The sequence below is a fragment of the Canis lupus genome, chromosome 27 (genome assembly GCF_048164855.1).
Source record: "Canis lupus baileyi chromosome 27, mCanLup2.hap1, whole genome shotgun sequence".
Taxonomy (NCBI): Eukaryota; Metazoa; Chordata; class Mammalia; order Carnivora; family Canidae; genus Canis; species Canis lupus.
Genome location: NC_132864.1, coordinates 30,887,592 through 30,908,504, shown reverse-complemented (window position 1 = coordinate 30,908,504; position 20,913 = coordinate 30,887,592). Strand labels below are relative to the sequence as shown.

The 20,913-nt window shown below is 40.9% G+C and overlaps 1 protein-coding gene across 15 annotated transcripts in view; it reads left to right on the top strand.

Moving 5' to 3' along the window:
• EIF4ENIF1 (eukaryotic translation initiation factor 4E nuclear import factor 1) overlaps window positions 1-17,966 on the top strand; it is a 48,365-nt gene extending 30,399 nt beyond the window's left edge. For 5 of the 15 annotated variants that reach the window (XM_072803322.1, XM_072803323.1, XM_072803324.1 and 2 more), the window contains exons 8-20: window positions 2,625-2,651; window positions 2,738-2,873; window positions 3,087-3,266; window positions 4,018-4,250; window positions 6,974-7,045; window positions 7,696-7,879; window positions 8,785-8,864; window positions 9,181-9,323; window positions 12,679-12,763; window positions 14,066-14,198; window positions 15,896-16,240; window positions 16,490-16,654; window positions 17,230-17,966. In XM_072803322.1, coding sequence (XP_072659423.1) covers window positions 2,625-2,651; window positions 2,738-2,873; window positions 3,087-3,266; window positions 4,018-4,250; window positions 6,974-7,045; window positions 7,696-7,879; window positions 8,785-8,864; window positions 9,181-9,323; window positions 12,679-12,763; window positions 14,066-14,198; window positions 15,896-16,240; window positions 16,490-16,654; window positions 17,230-17,471 — 2,025 coding nt within the window. In that variant the 3' untranslated portion in view covers window positions 17,472-17,966. The remainder of the gene's footprint in view (window positions 1-2,624; window positions 2,652-2,737; window positions 2,874-3,086; window positions 3,267-4,017; window positions 4,251-6,973; window positions 7,046-7,695; window positions 7,880-8,784; window positions 8,865-9,180; window positions 9,324-12,678; window positions 12,764-14,065; window positions 14,199-15,895; window positions 16,241-16,489; window positions 16,655-17,229) is intronic. The other 10 variants (XM_072803325.1, XM_072803315.1, XM_072803328.1 and 7 more) reach the window with 7 other exon arrangements.
• The last annotated feature ends 2,947 nt before the right edge of the window (window positions 17,967-20,913 follow it).

The window sequence follows — 20,913 nt, the reverse complement described above, 5'->3', positions numbered from 1 at the left end:
TGGGATCAGTTAAAAACAAATGCCCTTGAATGTGCTGTTAACTCTAATACTATGCTCAGTAAATGACCAATTAAGAAAAGTAATAACTAGATAGGATTTGAGTATCACTTGACAAATATTATATAAAGTGTTTGAAATAGTACATGGTACTCAGTAAGCTCTGCCAGTGTTAGGTATTAATAGATAAAAACAGATTATATTTTAGGTTATGTTTATTGGCATAACTACACATTATAAGTTGAAAGTCATAAAAATCTCAAACTGAACATTTGGATTACATGTGCAAGTAATTTTGGTTAAATAATTAAAAATAAGTTTATTTTAGATAGGATACGAGCCTTATTACAGTGCCTGACATATAACAGGTGCTTATTATGTTGAACGAAGAAAAAGGAAATGAAAGTGGAAATCGTAAACTGTTTAGAGTGATGAACAAAGACCATGGCGTAGAAAAACCCTGGCGGCGTAACCAAAAGTATGCTCAGAAGAAAATGTATAGCCTTAAGTACATTTGTTACAAATCCCAAAAATCAAACTAGAGTGAAACAAATACAAAACTGTAGACATTTCCATAAAAGTGGAAGGTACACACACAAAAAAAGTGGAAGGTACTAGAAGAAGAACACTGATCAGTAAAACCTAGTAATTGAGAGAAAATATAGTATCTGTTTGACAGAATATGAATCATAAAATATGGCTTGTCTGAGTGACCTTGTTTGAAGGAGCAGGCTAACAGTCATAAGTTACCTTAAAATGTTATTTAAAAATGTAGAAAGAACGGTTTAAACATACCAGATTACAGTTCATAAGGCTCCTCTTCTTGACTAGCTGATGGCTGCTGACAACACATTTGCAGAGCATGTCTTGACCAAGGAAATCAGAGCAGCAGGTCCTCCTCTCCATTTTCTGTACCAAGCCAAGGTACAGGAAATCTAACTGCTGGTAGATCATCCCTGCTTGCTGTGTGGCAAAAATGACTGACTAGATAAATCCTTTTTAGGATTTCTTTGGGGCTTAAAACACTTTAGCCTCTTGAAATTGGCATTTGTGTGTAAGAGTAACTTTGTTTTTACTGTTTATGTTGTAGCTTATAATAGAACAGCTTTAACAGGAACAAAGTTGGTCACTGATCAAAATATGGAAATGACTTTCTCAACACTTACTCTCATATCTTTAGAAAATGTCCAGATACTTTATATTCACGCTCTTTTTGTGTATCTTCTAACTTTTTTCATATACACTATGATCAGAGGAAATAAAAGGATTAAAATGCAAAGAGATATTGTTGCTATTTGTAAAATTCCAAATTCTTTTCAACGCTAAAACCTTCTTCATGGCTATAGCTTTTAGTTTTAAAATAATTCCTATTTATCCCTAAGGTTGTTATGTTTTAGGTACAATTCTCAATTTTTCACAGTAAAACACTTGCTAGTAATGCTTCTTATATTTTAATTATGATAAAAGTAGTACACTGGAAGGTCAGCATTATTTAAGGTGTGTGAGTCTATAAGTGAACAATTGAAACTGAATAATACCTCAGGAAACAGAAGTACCACAAGTAATGAATTAGTGTCATGGATTAAAATCTCTTATTCTTGTGTTCAAGAAAAGTATTTCATGGCTTACTTTGGGTACATTATGAAAAAATTCGTATGAGAATAAAATAATTTAACCCGTTGCTGAATTTTGACTGGAAATTGTGGGTTCCAGTCTTTAGATAAAACAGTTGCAAAAATAAAATAAAATAAAACAGTTGCTAACTTTGCCACCTATGTACGAGTTTGGAGGAAAACTTATTTTCTGCTTATCATTAGTATAAAAATGAAAGTTTATGCCTGTTAGGATATGCCTCATTTTTTTGTACTAACATTTGTTTTATTTTGTCTTTTCTAAATATTGATAAGAATACTGCATTAGATCAATTTAGATATGTAACTGGATTTGTGATAGAGTAGAATTGAAATATACCTTTTAATGTATCGATCTAGTTTTTAAGGATCGATCATGGAAATAACTATTATGAAATAGTGTTGAAATTATTTCTGATCATAGCACATCAATTAATTATCCTTACCAAACTGAAAACTATTGAGGTTGGATTTAAAAGAAAACAAATACCTGCAAGCTCCCTGTTAAGTTCAAACAAATATTAGAGATCAGTTAAAGTTCATCTTTCACATTCTGACACTTTCAGAACTTTGACTGGAATTACGATCTCTGTGTGCTTTACTTTTTAGTTTCTGAAATTCTCACCATTGAATTTTATCATGTTCATCACAACCTTGAGAAAGTTGAAGTTTGAAGCAAGGGCTTTCTTTCATCATCTCTCCATACTTGATATTTAGTTGAAGGCCACTAATCAGCTTGGCAGTGGAATGCTTTACTGTGGTGCTGATTTTGATTTTGAAACTATATCCTCTGAGAACATTAAGTAGTTCATGGACTTTCTAATGAGGCAAAGGATAAAAAGCCGAACATACTCTGTGACACAGAGGTTTTTCATTATATGCTTAGAAAGTATATGGTCAGTAATGCCCACCTTTGGGTTACTCAGAAATGACCCTGGAGGGGAAGAAAAATTAAAGATGTTGAAAATCATAAATTCTGCGGGTGTTTACCTTCAGGTCAGCAGCACCAAAGGAAGTTTCAAAGTAAGTGACCTTTTTTTAAAATTTGAATCTTGTTGTCCTTTTCACCTAGAAACCATCATCTTAGCTCCTTTTGTCTTTCCCTTTAGATGATAGAAGATGTTTTGGGAGAAGGATCAGTCTCTGCAAGTCGGTTCAGTAGATGGTTCTCTAATCCGAGCCGATCAGGAAGCCGATCCAGCAGTCTTGGGTCAACACCACATGAAGAACTGGAGAGACTAGCAGGTAAAATTGCTACAAATTCTTACTTTGAATGTGGATTTAAGCTTTCTCTGACCTGGTTCATCTTATCTTCATTAGTTAGGGTCCATTAAGATTTAAAAGGTCTCTGGATATCAAAAAGAAAACCCTTTAATTTGTGCCCATTTAATATTGTTGATATATTTCAGTGCTTTATTGGGACCAATCAATTACAAATATATTTACTTGTAATATTAGGTCTGGAACAAGCAATCCTCTCTCCTGGACAGAACTCGGGGAATTATTTTGCTCCTATCCCACTGGAAGACCACACTGAAAATAAAGTGGATATTTTAGAAATGCTGCAGAAGGCCAAAGTGGATTTAAAACCTCTTCTTTCCAGTCTTTCTGCAAATAAAGAAAAGCTTAAGGAAAGCTGTAAGTGTTTATTAGAGTCTGCTTTAGGCATTTGAAGTGTGCATCTCAGTCTTAAGGCAGTTCATTCTAACATACTGCTGTTTTAAAAGTTAAATCAATGGGTTTTATTTAATGTTTCATAGTTTTTATCAAACAGTACCACCTCCTTGAAATCTCTAGTCAGTGAGTCATGGGCTTCTCCTTCAAGTCTTCCTCCTTACCTAGAGTCTGGTTGTTACACTCCAGTCAATGCTGTAGTCCTCCTGGGCATAACTTGTCAGCTTCTCACACCTTTGCCCCAGTCTGCCATGTTCTTGCTTAGGTCATGTGCCCTCAGCATAAACCTTAGTGACATAATGACCATAGTGAAGGTAGCAGTCTTGCTAACATAGAGCTACCTGGGAGTCTTGTCCCTGGTAACAGGTCTACAGAAGACTCATTATGAGAGGTCCTCCTGCAGGATGCACATTAGGATTTTACCAAGTCTTAAAGCACAACACCCAATGGTGTGGTCCCCCAGCTTCTAGCATTTAAACATTCTAGGTTTATTTTATGCCCTCTCTTACTAAGTACATAATTGTGGCTTTATTTCCACTGAGCAGCCATGGTTTTAAGAGTCTTCAGTTTGCCTATTTTTGACATCAGCCTTTTCTGACAGCCTCCCTTCAGCTGTGAAATAAATTATTTTCACTTTAACCATCATGGTAGCCAAAGAGAATTCCTACCACATATTCACTTGCTTGGCTTCATGTGGATTTTCTCAATCTTTCAGCACATTCAGGAGTTGTGCTGTCAGTGGAAGAGGTAGAAGCAGGGCTCAAGGGCTTGAAGGTGGACCAGCAAGTGAAGAATTCGACTCCCTTCATGGCAGAACACTTAGAGGAGACCTTGAGTGCTGTAACCAGCAATCGACAGCTTAAGAAAGATGGAGATATGACTGCATTCAACAAACTAGTGAGCACCATGAAGGCAAGTGGAACTTTGCCTTCTCAGCCCAAAGTCAGCGTAAGTATTTGGCACAAACCCCAGCCTTTTTTCCTTTTCCCTTTTTCTATTCCATTTCCCACTATAATAAATGGACTTAAAAAATGGTATCCTGAGTAAGTTGGAAGTTCTTTAATAGTCATTTGGTCCTTAATGCTTTTGTGTGTTCTTTAATTATTGTGCTATTTGTTACTAGAAAAAGCAAGCTGTGGTTAATCCATATGTTTTGTGGGTGACGGTATAAAGATTGAAAGATTTGGATATAACTTTAAGTCGCTGCTTAAAAAGGTATATAAACATCTTTTTGAGTGCAATTCAGAGAAAGTTTTCTGTTTATTCAGCTACTTAAGCCAAAATAACTCACCATATTTTTAGATTGAAGTCTTTTCACATTTTTAAATCACTGTTACATACCTGGAATTACCTGCTTTCTTGATTAGGCAGTTGGCAGTTCTATGTATCATTTGTAAAATACCTATGATGAGTATTTTTCAGGATAGCTGCATTCTGTCAATTTATTAAATAAAAAAGCTGTGACTCGTAAAAACATTTTGGGGTACGAAATTGGGTTATGCGGTGACCACATGTCAATAAACACAGGTGTGTATCAAATACTGGTCTTTATCATAACACGTTAGCGGTGACTCTCAGCCATGGCCTTTGTGTCAGTATTGCTGTCCCTTGATGATACAAGGTGAGAGAGGAAGCTGGGCAAACCTGAAAAAAACATTTAAAAAATAGATTTATTCTTGTTGCTAAGTTACAGCAAATTTATTAAACGGAGTTTTGCCTCTTGTTTTCTCCTAACATCTCTTCTGGGAACTACAAGTTGGTCATGATTCATTGTGCCTTGTACCAAAGGAAGGCAACTGGTATTTTATATTTGACCAGCAGTTGGTGATAGATGCCAACAGAGGTACCATTGTTCCTGGCCTGAATGCCAGGACTGACATCTACCTCTGAAAGGAGGCATCTCAAGTAGACTAATTTCTTTGTATCTGACCACACCATGCCAATTATAGGGGAATGTTTCCCTTAAACCACTGTCATAATGAATTACTTGAGATATTTCCATACAATGAATTATTAGATATAGATATTTTCAAATGAGGACCAGATTAAAAGATCACAAGCTATCCTTTTTTCTTGCTCATGTGTGTTTTGGTGATTGGGTGCTTGTAAGTAGCTTGGGTCAAATCTTGTAAGTAGCTTCTTTTAGTGTGAAGGAGTAGAGAAGTGGGAGCAAGGGAACTCAATAATTTACCTGATGTTTTGAATATTTTGTTTCAGATACAATGCTGGGGTTTGAAATCCTGGGCTGTGAGGGTAACTGATGTTGAGGTTTTAGTGCTCTGAAATATATGTGGCTAAGGCAGTGAGCCTCAAACATCTGTTTGGGATGATGATATAATTTAAGTTGCTACACAAAAAGTAACACAAACCTAGAAAAGAAAGCACCAAGGAAAATAATGTAATAAACACACCAAGTATTATCCCAAAATATTGCTTGACTTGCATGTTATTGTTAAGTCATGGTCTGTTCTAAAATCAAGTCTGCAATCACTATGGCTGTGTGTGTGTTGTATACTATTTCTGATCTGCCTCCATCTGTTTAGGTTCAATCATACTGTTTCATCACCAAAATAGGACATGTTGGTTCAATCTAAACTCCATTTCAAATTGAATTGTAGAGACTCTGCCGTCCAAATGTAGTAAGCCATGTAGTATAAAGCTGCCCATTTTTGTTAGGTGGAATTAAATGACTCTTGAGGACATCGCTTATTAAAATCAGGGGATATGTAGGTGGCTTAGGTGGTTGAGCATCCGACTCTTGATCTCCACTCAGATCTTGGTCTCAGGGTCTTGATTTCAAGCCCTGCATTGGGCTCCACACTAGGCATGAAGCCTACTTACCAAAAAAAAAGAAAGAAAGAAAAAGAAAAAGCAGTCCTAATTCTAAAACCGCAATAAAACTCTGGGCTATCTTTGGGCTCTTTGTCACACCTGAGGACATTGCTGTGGACCTCTGCATCTTCACCTAGTGGAAGGCGAACTGTACCAGAGAAAGCACTTCAGGCAAAGCTAAATGGGCACAAGGATGTCCTAAAGTGAAGGAGGTAATTTCAGTTGGAACTGCTACTGCATTAAAAGAATAAAGAGCGGGAGGATCTGAATTTTGCCCTGTGAGACCCATTTTGGAACAGCTTGTTTAAAAATAATAACGTTTAAATTTCCTGAAATATGAAACTCTGAAATATAACAATTCTGGCCAAACTTTTGTGTTATTTACTAGTTTTAAACTGCCATCTGTGGTTGATAAATCTTATTTCAAAGATAATGCATAGCAAAGGTTGCCTTGAAAATTAAAATCTATAAATTAGTTTCCTACTTGTGGCTTCTTAGGAGTGCTCCTCTATTTCACCATTTTCTTTCTCCCTTCTTTTGGTCACAGTGTTAGAAACAGTGAAATGCACTAGGGTTACCACAGGGAGGAAAAGACCATCTGAGAGTCTCTGAGTGAACTTTGCATGTGCATGTGAAGATTCTTTGCATTTCCAGATCTTTGGACCTGTGTGATGAGCAAGTGGAACAAGTGGATCTAAGTTAGTTTTCTGTGCCTTGGATATCATTCTGCTTAAGTGCCAACTCCCTGGGGAGTTTTTAATGCTTTCTTGTAGTCCCCGGTGAACCTGTAAGTTAAGTGTGTAAGAAGGTTAAAACCAGTTTTCCTTTGACTTTTTTAGCGAAACCTTGAAAGCCATTTGATGTCCCCTGCTGAGATTCCAGGCCAGCCTGTCCCTAAGAACATCCTGCAGGTACTTCACCATCTTACACCAAGGCCTTGGAGTCCTGAACACTAGTCCTTTGTTTTTTTGTTTTTAAGATTTTATTTATTTATTCATGAGAGACACAGAGAGAGGCAGAGACAGGCAGAGGGAGAAGCAGGCCCCATGCAGGGAGCCTGACGCAGGACTCAATCCCGGGTCTCCAGGATCACGCCCTGGACTGAAGGTGGTGCTAAACTGCTGAGCCACCGGGGCTGCCCCAACACTAGTCCTTTGAACTGGTTTTGTGTAGTGGTCCAGCTTTGGGCCTTAGAGAATGATCCGTGCGGCCTGGCAATCGAAGATAGTGTTGCTGCCAGACCTAGTTCTGTGTTGCTGTTAAACTCATCATGGGGTGGGGAGGTGGCTGAAGATAACAAAGTAAGCCCTTGATTTCCAGTTTACAGGCTTCAGTTTCTATAGAAATCTAAAATATCTAACCTATATTTGTAGCACTAACTTAAACCAAATGTTGCTACCTGAACGATGAGAGAAGTGTGTTGCATGTACATGTGCCAAGTCCTTCAGTGGAGCATGAGGGAGATTCATCGTTGGCTTCCAAAAGTTAATCCATAATTCACAGCCTCTGACTAGGAAAAAGAACTTGGTTTGTTCACAGGGATGACTTTTTCTGCCCTTAGGAACTTCTGGGTCCACCAGTTCAGAGACCTGCTTCTTCCAATCTTCTGAGTGGCCTTATGGGGAGTTTGGAACCTACAACACCTTTACTGGGCCAAAGAGCACCCTCTCCTCCCTTGTCACAGGTGTTTCAAACACGAGCAGCTTCAGCAGACTACCTTCGTCCTAGAATACCATCACCAGTTGGTAAATGTTGTGCTTAGATGTCTGTCCGTTTTCCCCCAACCCCCTACAAAGGTCATACTTGTCCCCTAGAATTGGTGAAGTCTTTTTCATGGGCATCCGTGAAGAGTTTAAAAAGAAATGTGTGAATTTTTGTGCTTTTTTTGGGGGGCGGGAGGTGAGGTACAAGATTGGAAGATAGTTTATCTGGCTGCCCTTCTAGATAAATATAGGGTTTTTTTTTTTTTTTTTTGTAAGATTGATCAAAATTGTATACATTGGATGTAGCTCTTTAGTCTTGTTCCTTATTTTGGGAATTCAATTCAAACATAATTTGGCTTCCAAGGTTTTTCCTTGATAGAGGAGAAGTCAGGGTAGTGGCTCTCTACCAACCTAATGAAGTTGGTACACAACCAATTGTGAGGTTTCATGGCTAATACAGAATGTGAATAGAAGAAGCACTTCCAGAAGTGTTGGACTTAGCATAAGTGTTGTGCAGATCTCAGTGTTCCTGTCACCCTGGACCACTTTAGGCTGCTCGCCACTCTGGCTCATGCCAATCTTGAGAATAAGTTTTTATAGTAGTCCTTCCTGGACTCTCCTTTGGTTATCAGCTGGCTCGGCGACAGTGAGCCAAATCACTGACTAGAAAAGCACTTTTCTCTCAGAGGTCTCAGTTTTGAAAGGGACAAAGCTGACAGCTTAATGGGGTAGATGGATACACCAGCAATTTGGTTCATTAATGCTCTAATTAAGGTCCACATAGGACAGTGTAGGGGCACAGAAGAAGAGGGACGTTGTCAGCCTGGAGTCAGTACTTGCTTGAAAGAGATGGTGTTCAGTAAGCAGCAGCATGTACTAGTGATAATACCTCTCTAATGGATGTGTGCTGTCTTGATACTCACTGATACTGCCAACTTTCCCATCAGGTTTCACACCAGGACCACAGCAGCTACTTGGAGATCCATTCCAAGGCATGCGCAAGCCCATGAGCCCGGTCACGGCCCAGGTCTGTCTGAACTTTTTCTCTAAGTTTTTTGCTTGCTTTTCATCCTTATTATTGACTGTGGGATGGAAAATTGTTGCAATGCTTGGAAGTGGTTTTGAACTACAATTTGAGCTCAGTAAATGCTAGAAAATTGGTGAACAATTAAAGTCCTACTTTATTAAAATCCTTTTCAGTGGATGGCAGCACGAGTTCGCAGTGCCTCATTTCTCTCAGCTGCTGCTTAAATATACCTTTCTAAGAGTGAAGAGAGACCTCTGTAGAAAGTGTATTGACTATCCTCATTTTTTTCTGATCTTCATGTGCCCCCTCTATTCAGCAGATGAGCCAGCTAGAATTGCAACAGGCAGCTTTGGAGGGGCTGGCCCTGCCACACGACCTTGCAATGCAGGCAGCAAACTTTTACCAACCTGGTTTTGGCAAGCCACAAGTGGACAGAACCAGAGATGGATTCAGAAACAGGTAAGTTACTAACTAATCCTACCCTTGTGGGGATCTGCAAATTAGTTTCTACAGATAAACAAGTTAGTTATCCACAGTAAAACTACACCGATATATTTGCACAGTGTATGGTGAGAATTCCATCTCCAAGTGTGCAGTCGAGGAAGCAGTATGATTAAATTCTGCAGGGGCATAGGCTTTTCATTCTACATAATTTTATTTATATTCTTGATTTAAAGGATTCATTTTTACAAATGTAGCTAGCTAGCATAGCTCCTTATTTGTTGTTACAAGATGATGAAAAGTAAAACTCCACCTAGCTTCCTCCCCTACAGATTCCTTGTTTAGTTACCAAACTGTCCTTTGATGCAGATTTGCTATTTGTTGATCAAAGCTATTAACAAATGAACACTAACTTCACTCTCCTCCTCTTCCTTCCTATAGATGCAGCAAGTAGTAAAATGAATCATAAATTAGAGGAAAGGGGTGACACTACTGTTCTTTTTGTAAAATAAAACAGAAAACTGTGCTAAACAAATGTATAGCTTATTACAAGACAAACTCCTTTGTTAGCTACCCAGAAGCTCCCTATGTGCCCTGTCCCAGTAATACCTCTTCCCTCCCTCAGATGCATCCAACCTTTAAAAGTAAATATCAAAAAAATAAAAATATTAAAATATCAAAAAAAAAAAAAAGTAAATATCCAGGTGCTTGGCTGGCTCGGTCAAAACGTGTGAACTCTTGGGCACCTGGGTGGCTTAGTGGTTGAGCATCTGCCTTTAGCTCAGGTCATGATCCTGAGGTCCTGGGATGGAGTCCTGCGTCAGGCTCCCTGCCTGGAGCCTGCTTCTCCCTCTGCCTGTGTCTCTGCCTCTCTCTGTGTGTCTCTCATGAATAAATGAATAAAATCTTAAAACAAAAACAAAAAAGCATGTGAACTCTTGATCATGGGGTTGTAAGTTCAGGCCCCGTGTTGGGTATACGGATTACTAAAAAAAAAAAAAAAAATTTTAAGTAAATACCACCTTCATTTTTTCAGTTTTATCGCCAAAATGTTTATCCCTGAACATTAAGTCCTTCCCATTCTGTATACCTGGTAATTAAGAAGTACTTAGTTTTGATAGGACTCTTAAAACTGTCATATCAGTGTCTCATTGTCTTGCTCCAGCTGGTTTTATGTGCTGACACTTTCAGAAAACATTGAAACCAGTAAGTACCCTGTATCGTTGCATAAATATATTCTATATATAGTAGTTCTCAGCCTAAACAGAGAGCTCAGGTCTGGTCTGCTGAGTCCCTCACTGGATTTCTCTCTGTAGCATAATATAGTTTAAGAATTGACTTGATTTATTGACTTTTTTTTTTAAAGATATTATTTATTTATTCATGAGAGATAACGAGGAGGGGAGGCAGGCAGACACACAGGCAGAGGGAGAAACAGGCGCTATGTAGGGAGCCCAATGCGGCACTCGATCCCAGGACTCCGGGATCATGTCCTGAGGCAAATGCAGAGACTCAACGGCTGAGCCACCCAGGTGGCTCCCAATGGAGCCATGCCTTAGCCACCCAATCAATTTATTGATTTTCAAAGCACTTTTGATATCCAGAATTTTATTTGCTTTCGGCATTAATCCTGTGAGGTATATGGTATAAATAACAGCATTTTATAGATATAGAAACTTAGATTTTTTTTTTTAAATGCGAACTCCTCAAAACGAATAAGTAGACCTAAGTCGGTGTCAGCAGAACTTTCATGCTGTTTCATGAATGTCTCATTCATCAAATGTCAGCCTCTTGGGCCCTCCCTAAACACCCATGCACACTTGTATCCCCCTGAACAGACCTACCTTTCTCCTTGTCTTTTTTTTTTTTTTTTTTAATTAACACCTTCTGGGTTACTATTTATTTTTGTCTTTCTGCCCATAGTAACCCCTCTATCCTGCAACCAAAAAAATGAGGCCAGAGATTTTTTTTGTGTTTTGTTTATTGCTGTATGCCTTGCACTTTCGCCTAGTGTCTAGCACATAGCAGGTGCTCAAGTATGTTCATCCGAAGGAATAAATGCTAGGTTGTGCAGAACCACCAGACTTGAGGATTTCCTCCAGATCTCTCAGTACTGCTGACCTGCTTCTCCCTCACTTTTCTCCTTAGATTCTCGGTGTGGCAGCAGTGGGGCTTACCTGGACAGGCTGGAAAGAAGCCATGGGTTTAGGATTTTCATCTGTTTATGATTTAGGAACTCCCAGAATCACTGACTAAGGCTTTGGCCCTCGTGGTACAAGGTCCGACAGCTAAAATGCAGCAAAACTCTCATTAGCCAGTGAGCTCCTATAATTCTTCTCTCAGCCTTTTTACATCTTCATCAATTGTTTCCTGTTTTCTCCAAGTGAAGGGAGAATGAGTAAAATGGGGAAAAAAGGAAAGTCTGTTCTTTTAAGCTTAACTTGGGAGGCCTGGTATCAACCTTGTGTGTGGACCAGGAGTGATGGGCAATGCTGCATATGACTGGGTCTTGGAATAGCTGAAACTCTTGACTCTTGGTCCTCTAATTTGAAACAGTGTCTTACATAGCATCAGTTCAGTGCCAGGCCCTGTGCTCGTCAGTATTGCTGCCTACTCTCTGGAGCGCAGCCTTGCCCACAGAATGAAGGCTCTTAGCCTGCCCCACCGGCACAATCTACAAATAAACCGTATACCAGCCCTGGATAACCCTACGTTCCCAAGGCCTTGTACCTGATCCTTCTACCGGAGTCCTCATTCTCCACCTTGAGCTTTCTCATTGGTCACACTCAATTTAATGCAGCTCCTTCCCAGAGAAGCTTTCCCAGAGTCCCTTCGGGAGGAGTATCATGTCACTCCTATACCTCATTTTCCCATTCCACCTTCTTGTTAATCTTATATGTACATGCCTTAGTTTGCCCTGGCTTAGTGTCTCTCCACTAGACAAGAGTTCCTGCAAGGCCCAGAACCATGTTTAAGGTTTTGTCTTCCCTCAGAAATTACCATGTGGTTTTGCATATATTAGGCACTTAATAAATGCTTGGGAAATTGAAATGGATGAGGGAAATGGGATATTAAAGTCCCAGGCTGGGATGCCTGGGTGGCTCAGTGGTTGAGCCTCTGCCTTCAGCTCAAGGCCTGATCCCGGAGTGCCAGGATCGAGTCCCACATCGGGATCCCTGCATGGAGCCTGCTTCTCCCTCTGCCTGTGTCTCTGCCTGCCTCTCTCTCTCTCTCTCTCTCTATCTCTTATGAATAAAATAAATAAAATCTAAAAAATAAAGTCCTAGGCTGCTCTTGAGTATTCTAGTCTTTGGTTTTAGGATTTGGAGTTTGAGCAACTCAGAGCTCATACTGATACTTGGTTTGTTCACAGGCAACAGCGAGTGACCAAGTCACCAGCACCCGTGCACCGAGGGAATTCCTCTTCCCCTGCCCCTGCTGCCTCCATCACAAGCATGGTCAGTGACCTTTGCTTCTGTGAATGACTTCAGGCTTCTCCATTTGCTTGTGCCTGTGTCTTACCACTGTGTACCCCAAAATGTCCATAAGTGCCTTCCATAGGAATAACTGACCTAATAAAACCTGCTTATTTATTAGATCTTCCCCTTTCAGTATACATTCTAACTCTTAAGGATTCTTGTGAAGCCCCTACGTTGGGGAAAGTATGTTTCACCAGATAGAGGAATATGGGTTACAACTTACAAGGTGATATAATGTGTTTAAACAAATGAACAATTGGAGTAGAGAGTGTAGAGGATGATAGGAGTGAAACATAGGATGTGAGCTAGATGGGGTGAACTGGTTGGATCATGCAGAATCCAGTGAAACATGGTACGGACTTCACAGATTCAGATCTGTGATATGAATTAAAGCTAGGACAAAAAAAAAAAAAGCTAGGACAAAGGAGTTTGCTTATTTGTGGTGATAAATCTAGTTTTACAACTGATGCATATTAGCTGTTTTTGTTTTGTTTTGAAGTTTTATCCCCCAGAAACCTGTATCATCTAGTCAAAGCTGATAGACAAGAGGAAAATCTGTTACTCTGCTTCAGGACCCCAAGTGGATCTTTGCACCAAGTACTTTGAAGACAGGATCTGAAGGGCTTCTTGTTCATAATTCATGCCCTGTCTCATGCCATCAGTTATTTAGGGTTAGTGAGAAAGTCACATGCACAATAAAATCATCAAAGTAAAAATGAGCAGTGAAGAGTTGGGAACAAATGACCCCAAATGGTGAATCCTAGGGGCTGAGGAGAATATTTAGATAATTGAATTTTCTGGTAGCCAAGGTAAGATGGGATACATTAAGAGTAAGAGAAATTTGGGTTCCGTAGTTGTTCTGAACTGTCCTTTCCCAGCAGGCAGACTCTTGCTCTAGGGTATACTTCTGGCCATGTTCCTCCCTGTTCTCAGACTAATCCCGGGCTGGGGAAATGACTGAAGCAGAGACTGCATAGGTAGGCCCCTATCACCACAGACATAGATGGGTAGGTTGAAGTTCTGTGCTTTAACTACCTTTGTGCTGGAGCTAAAGGTCTTGATGAAAATGCGATGTGAGCAAGGGATGACACACTTGGGGCACCATCTATTTGGCCCACCCTGTTTCTTTTCCTCCAGCAGCTAGGCCCCAGAACATTGGAGTTGGTCTCTGCCACATGTAGCCAATAAGGGGATTCTTCACCTTGTTAAGTAGTTTAACCAGTTAAGCCTGGCTTTAGGAAATGCATTTAGAGAACATGCTAATACTGTTTTTCTCTGCAGCTTTCTCCTTCCTTCACCCCTACCTCAGTGATTCGTAAGATGTATGAGAGCAAAGAAAAAAGCAAGGAGGAGCCGGCATCTGGAAAAGCAGCTCTTGGTGACAGTAAAGAAGACACTCAGAAGGCTAGTGAAGGTACTGCAGAGCCGTTGAGGGTGTGCTGCCTAAGAAAGTATGTGACAGAGCATGGGCTTAAGTGTTAACCAGCTGACCTGATTCTCTGCAAATCCCTATGCAAAGCTCCTCCCTTCCTGCTTTGGACCACAGTTCAGTGTCTGACCGTGAGAAGCATTACAGCAGCTCATAATTTCTTTTTTTTTTTTTTTTTTTTTTTTAATTTTTATTTATTTATGATAGTCACAGAGAGAGAGAGAGGCAGAGACACAGGCAGAGGGAGAAGCAGGCTCCGTGCACCGGGAGCCCAATGTGAGACTCGATCCCGGGTCTCCAGGATCACGCCCTGGGCCAAAGGCAGGCGCCAAACCGCTGCGCCACCCAGGGATCCCCAGCAGCTCATAATTTCTTAGCCACTTGAAATTCTGACCAATCTAATAGTGGTATGAGTGCTATTATGAGGAAGAGTGAGTTTTAGTTTATAGTTTAGAATCTATATTGGGGCTTCTTTTTGTTAAGATTATTCATGAGAGACAGAGGGGCGGAGACATAGGCAGAGGGAGAAGCAGGCTCCCTGTGGGGAACTTGATGTGGGACTCCATCCCAGGACCCCAGGATCACAACCTGAGCCGAAGGCAGATGCCAACCATGAGCCACCCAGATGTCCCTATTGGGGCTTCAAAGTTAAATTATTAGTACAATTATTTGGCAAATTAATGTGGTACAACCAGTTTTACTTCTGAAACATTCTCTCTAGTCTATGGAGACTGTCGAACAAAATCTGTACAATGGGTGAAGCATAAAGTGTGGAGAGCCTTTTGGAAGTATATAGAAAAGGGCGCCTGGGTGGCTCAGTTAAGTATCCAACTCCTGATTTCAGCTTAGGTCATGCTCAGCTCAAGAAGCCTGCTTGAGATTCTCCTTCTCCCTGTGCCCCCCACCCTCCCGCTTGTATGGTGGCATTGGATGCACTCTGTCTCCCCTCTCTCACGAAATAAATTTTTTATTTTTTTATTTTTATTTTTTTTTAAGGAAGTATATAGAAAACCATGAACGAGGTTTTTAAGAATTGCAGTTGGGACTATCAAGGATGTGAAATAGGTTCTAGTAAGTTAGGTTTACACATGTCTGTAATACTGGTCTGAGAGCTTTTTGCTGTGAGAAAGCTGGAAAAAGGAAATCGTATTGGTCCCACTAAAAGGAGTTCACATTCCTTCACTAGACTGTTATTTCTGTTGTAATGGATTTGTATAATTTTATACTTTTATTTGATCTTTCCCTTAGGTTTAAAAAGCAGGTTAATCCCAGGCATTGACCAGGGACTACTAGCTCCCACACAGATCTGAACCACAACCATATGGGCAGGCAGAGCAAGGTGCCTAAATTAGACCACCAGGTCTTAAGCCAGGCTCACTTGCCCATAGCTATTCCTGGGTCGAGAAGATTTTAAGAAAAATAAACTTTGTTCCAGCAATGTATTTGGAGACTAGAAATCTTAGGGTCTAGTTCCAGCTCTGTCCCTAACTACCCCTGTGACCTTAACTAGGCCTGTTCATAACACATATGGTGGTTCCTATGATAAAATTCTCTAAATTTGCTGAGGGGATCAAATAAGGATTATAAACTTTTTAAGAAATGAGACTTGCTAGATCACTGGGAAGAACATGTTTGAGAGAAGTTTGCCAATACCAAAATATTCTCTGTCTGGGTCCTTACAGAGAATCTGCTGTCATCTAACTCTGTGCCCAGCGCTGATCGTGACTCTTCTCCTACTACAAATCCCAAACTTTCAACGTTGCAGCGGTCTTCGTGTTCTACCCCACTGTCTCAAACCAACCGTTACACCAAAGAACAAGATTATCGACCTAAAGCAACTGGGAGAAAAACCCCCACCTTGGCATCCCCAGTTCCAGGAACACCTTTTCTCCGACCTGTCCACCAAGTTCCCCTTGTCCCCCATGTCCCAATCGTTCGGCCTACTCACCAGCTTCACCCAGGGTTGGTCCAGAGGATGCTGGCCCAGGGAGTACATCCACAGCATCTTCCAAGTTTGCTCCAGGCTGGTGAGTTTCTCACCTAGCAGGACAGCAGTTGCCAGAACTGATGATGTACTATACTGTAAGAGGTTTTTTATTCCTCAAAAAAGTGTTGCTAGAATTTTCTAACTGATGGGCAGTGGGTCGAATCCAAACTGTCCCTTTAAAGGTGAAGAACCTAGTATAAGCATTGTCAATTAAACTTTGTAAATCAACAAAGGTTAAAAATTTCCAGATTACTTCTCACCAGTTTTTTTTTTTTTCCATGCCCAACAGGTGTGCTTCCTCCTGGAATCGACCTGACTCCTTTACAGGGAATATCTGGCCCAATCCTGAGTCAACCCTTTTACCCTTTACCTACGGCTAGTCACCCTCTCCTAAACCCTCGCCCTGGGACACCTCTGCATCTGGCAATGATGCAGCAGCAACTACAGCGCTCAGGTAGGTTCAGAAATGGGCCAGGGGAGCTGGGGGTGGCCTGAATAGGCTTAAAGCTTTTGGACCAGTTTCTGGTGGAAACACAATTAATTCTTTAATTTATCCTGACAAAATTGGGTAAGGGGATAGCCAGAGAATTGGATGAAGTAAACCAACCGCTATGGGATTTGGAATTTCTCTCCCTATAAAGACAGTGGGAGAGCTGACTATGCTCTGGCATATTTTTGCCGTCTGCCTCTTAGAGAAGGCTGAGAATCCTGACAGGTTTAGCATAGAGACTGTCCAGAGTAGATGCCCTCTCACTATCTGTTAGTACTTCTGTGATGTGGCTGCTTGTCGTGGGAAGGAATGGTCATGTCATTTAGGGTGGCTTCTCAATACAGATGGTTTTTGAATAGCTTTGGTTTCCAAGGTACTGTATTCCAGCATTTTGTAAAGGAGTTAAACCCTAGAATAAACCCTCCAGTAAAGAATTTTGTTTGGAATTTTATGGATAAGATTTGAAATGAGGCAAGGCCTCATTTCACAGAACTACTTTCCCCCACATGCTCTGAATGATAACCTTCTTATCCCCATAGTTCTTCATCCTCCAGGCTCTGGTTCCCCGGCAGCAGCTGTCAGCGTTCAGACAACCCCTCAGAATGTGCCCACCAGGTCAGGCCTGCCCCACGTGCACTCCCAGCTGGAACATCGCCCCAGCCAGAGGAGCAGCTCCCCAGTAGGCCTCGCTAAATGGTTTGGCTCAGATGTGCTACAGCAACCCCTGCCCTCCATGCCTGCCAAAGTCATCAGTGTAGATGAATTGGAGTACCGTCAATGAACAGGGCAGGCAGGCTCACCTATGCCTGGACCTATGGTGGCACCCTGATTAGGACTCTGCTTCTTCATCTCGGGTTGGTTTACGGACTTTCACTTTGGAGGACTCTGCAAAACTATTTAGGGAAGCCCAGGCACCTGGTGTGGTCTGCACTGACAGAGGAATGGAGCCTACATGGTCTGAATCCAGGATGCAATGTTGCTATCAATCCTGGAAATAGTCTTTTTTTTGTAAGATATGTGAATGAAGTGTTGGTGTCTTCACCAAAAGGTGGCACCTAAGGGTTCTGAGGAAATAAATGTATAGACCCTATGTACAGACTTGTGTATAAACAACTTTTGTATATACATATAGGATAGCTTTTTTGAACTTATACAGCTGTACATAAAAGTAGCTGATACTAGTTAAGCCTGTGTCAACATTTTTTTTTTCCACTTGTACATTTGGGACTTTTTCTTTTGGTTGATTAAAGTTGCATATGCTAAGTGTGTGAATGAACTTAATGGCTTGTGTTTATTTCTTGCTGAATTCATTCCTTCTCATTTACAACCAGCTGACCTGTGAGGTTCAGTAGTGAAATGATCTGAAGCTTTAATTTTTCTTTGAAACTCAGAACTGAACTCTTGATCTCATTTAGAAGGAAGCAACACGGGCTGCCTTTTTTGAGCCTTATCGACCCAAATGGCTACTTAAGCTGGACCTACCCTACAGGAAGCCTTGTGGTTAACACCAGATTATAATGTGTACTATCATAGATTAAAACCACCTAGTAAAATAAATAAATAAATAAATAAAACCACCTAGTAAAAACGATTGATTGGGTAATCATGTGTATGGTAGTCTCTCCCAAACAAATCCACATTTACTGGGGTAAAAGTGAATAGTCTGTTGGCATCCTGTTCTCCAGCTCGAAGCTCCCTCTAAAGAAAAAACAGGACCTGAGAGTTCTCATTCAACCCATTAATGTCTTTCATATCAAACTGCCCTCAAGACTGGTATGTTAGTGGATTCCTTGTGTTTTGTATCTTTCCTCAGCTCAGTTATTTTCATTCCTCTTAAGTACATATGCACAGCATTAGAGAAGAGGCTTCTACCAGAATACTATATGTATGTATGATCTTTAGTCTCCTTTCCTGACTGGAGTTTTTTCAGTCCTACTCTAAGGTAATAAATTTTTCTCAAACTCAGTTTGCCCTAGTTCTCAACACTTGTCCACCAAAGCTACTCTGATTCATACTAGAGGATCAAAGAATGAGGTGGTTCTCACAGGTGAAGGCCAAGGTAGTTGGATTTTGACTACAAGGGTAAAAAAAACAGCCTGAGTTTTCAGTGTTAGGTGTGTTACTTATAAACCTGGAGCTGCCCACCCTGACTTAGTACTTCCAGGAACATAAGAAACTAGGTTGCCTTTCAGCAGAACCTGGCTTTGAGGATTGAGCAGGAGGTCTCTTACTGATACTTTTATCAGTCCTCCCACTCCCCAGGCACTCAGTGGGATTCCTTAGCTTCAGAAATAAAGCCTATGTTTAGAATTCTTGCAAATGCTTTGTTTCCACAGGTAGAAGCTAAAAAGCAGTCTCAAGTAACAATGTGAGAACACACACCTGAATCCAATTCCACCTCTCCTTTCACTTCCTCTTTGTGTTGAACCAAAAGTTGTGTTTGGTGGGAAGAATTGGGTTGGAGCTTCCCAGTAAGGGCTTCTTTTCAGGCTAAAAACTGACGGGACCAAAATGCACAATGTAGGCACCAAGCGATGGGCAAAGCTATTTGCCAGTGGTTGGGGAGACAGAGCCAGAAAGAAGGGAATGTTGCTAACACTAGCACAGCAGAAGGCAGATAGATTTTAAACCTATTTGGTGCAGGGGAGGGAGTGGAAGCAAAAGAGGAAGCTAATGCAATCTTCCAGGAGCTAAGAGCCTGATAAAAGGGTCAGGGAAGGAGAAAATGATATATTGGCTAAGAGGAGTACATGGAGCAACTTTGGGAAGTCTAACAGTCAAGAGAGGAGTTTGGAAGCAATCAGGTCTAGGAGAATGTGCAACACAGAGGTCAAGAGAATCGGGAATAAAAGATACAGCACAGGGAATATAGGAAATGGTACTGTATGGTGATAGCTACACTTGTGAGCATAATGTGTAGACTTGCTGAATCACTACTGTATACCTGAAACTAATGTAACATTGTGCATCAACTATAATTTAAAAAAGCTAAGGATGTAGAAGGCCACCTCAAAGTACAACAGAGGAACACCACAAAGAACCTCATGGAAGACCTACTTTTAAGGAGGGAGGCCGGGTAGGAGGAGGGAAAAACTGCCTCTCAAAAGCAGCTGAGCAGTCAGCTCACTTTGGAAGTCAGTGTACCGGTGAGAAGTGGGGGAAAAAATTGGCTAGTACACGCATCCCTTCTTTCAGGAGGCAGCAGAGCTCTGTAAAGATACTTGGTAGCTAAGATAGAAGGGTAGCCAGGTCCACTGGCCCTTCTTTGTAAATGAAGGAAATGAGCACAAAATCCAGGAATGAAGATAACTTATAGGAGTAAACTCTGATTCTTAATTCTCTTTACCAACAGTTGATTCAAGAATAGGCTTGTGACCCAATTTAGGCCATGACACAAGGACAATTTGGGCAGTTTCTGGCAAATACCTTCCCAAAAAGATAAGAAATAGTCCTATTATCTTCTGGATGCTGGGTGTAAAGCCTGGGACTGCAGCAGACATTCTGTGATTGTGAGAGGAGCCAGGTGTTCAGCAAAGCCAACGAACTGCAGTGGACAGAGTCAACTGAAGAAAAAATTTGGATCTTCAATGGGATTTCAGCTGCCATAAGCCCATCTGAGCTCCAGACAGCTTACATGAGAGACCAGGTTTCCTTCTACTTCAGCTGGTCATGTTAGTTTGCTGTTAAACAAAATTAAAAGTGTTGTAACTAATGACACAGGACAGGGAGTCTGTTAAGCTATGCTAAAAAAAGACCAGGAAAGGGGCACATGGTGGCTCAGCTGGTAGAGTAGGCAGCTCTCGATCTCAGGGTCATGAGCTCAAGCCCTACATTGGATATAAAGGTTGCTTAAGTAAACTTTTTTTTTTTTTAAGATTTTATTTATTCATAGAGACAGAGAGGAGAGAGAGAGAGAGAGGCAGAGACACAGGCAGAGGGAGAAGCAGGCATCATACAAAGAGCCTGACGAGGGACTCGATCCAGGGCCTCCAGGATCACGCCCCGGGCTGCAGGCGGCGCTAAACCGCTGCACCACCGGGGCTGCCCGAGGTTGCTTAAGTAAACTTTAAAACAAATTCAGAAAAATTAAAAAATTAAAAAATTAAAAAAAATTTTTAAATAAATAAAACAAACTCAGGAAAGAAATGGTTCAAGGAACTATAGTCTTAAGAGTTCATAAAGAGAAAGCCTTAATTGTAGGACTGCCCCTCCTTAGTAGTCCT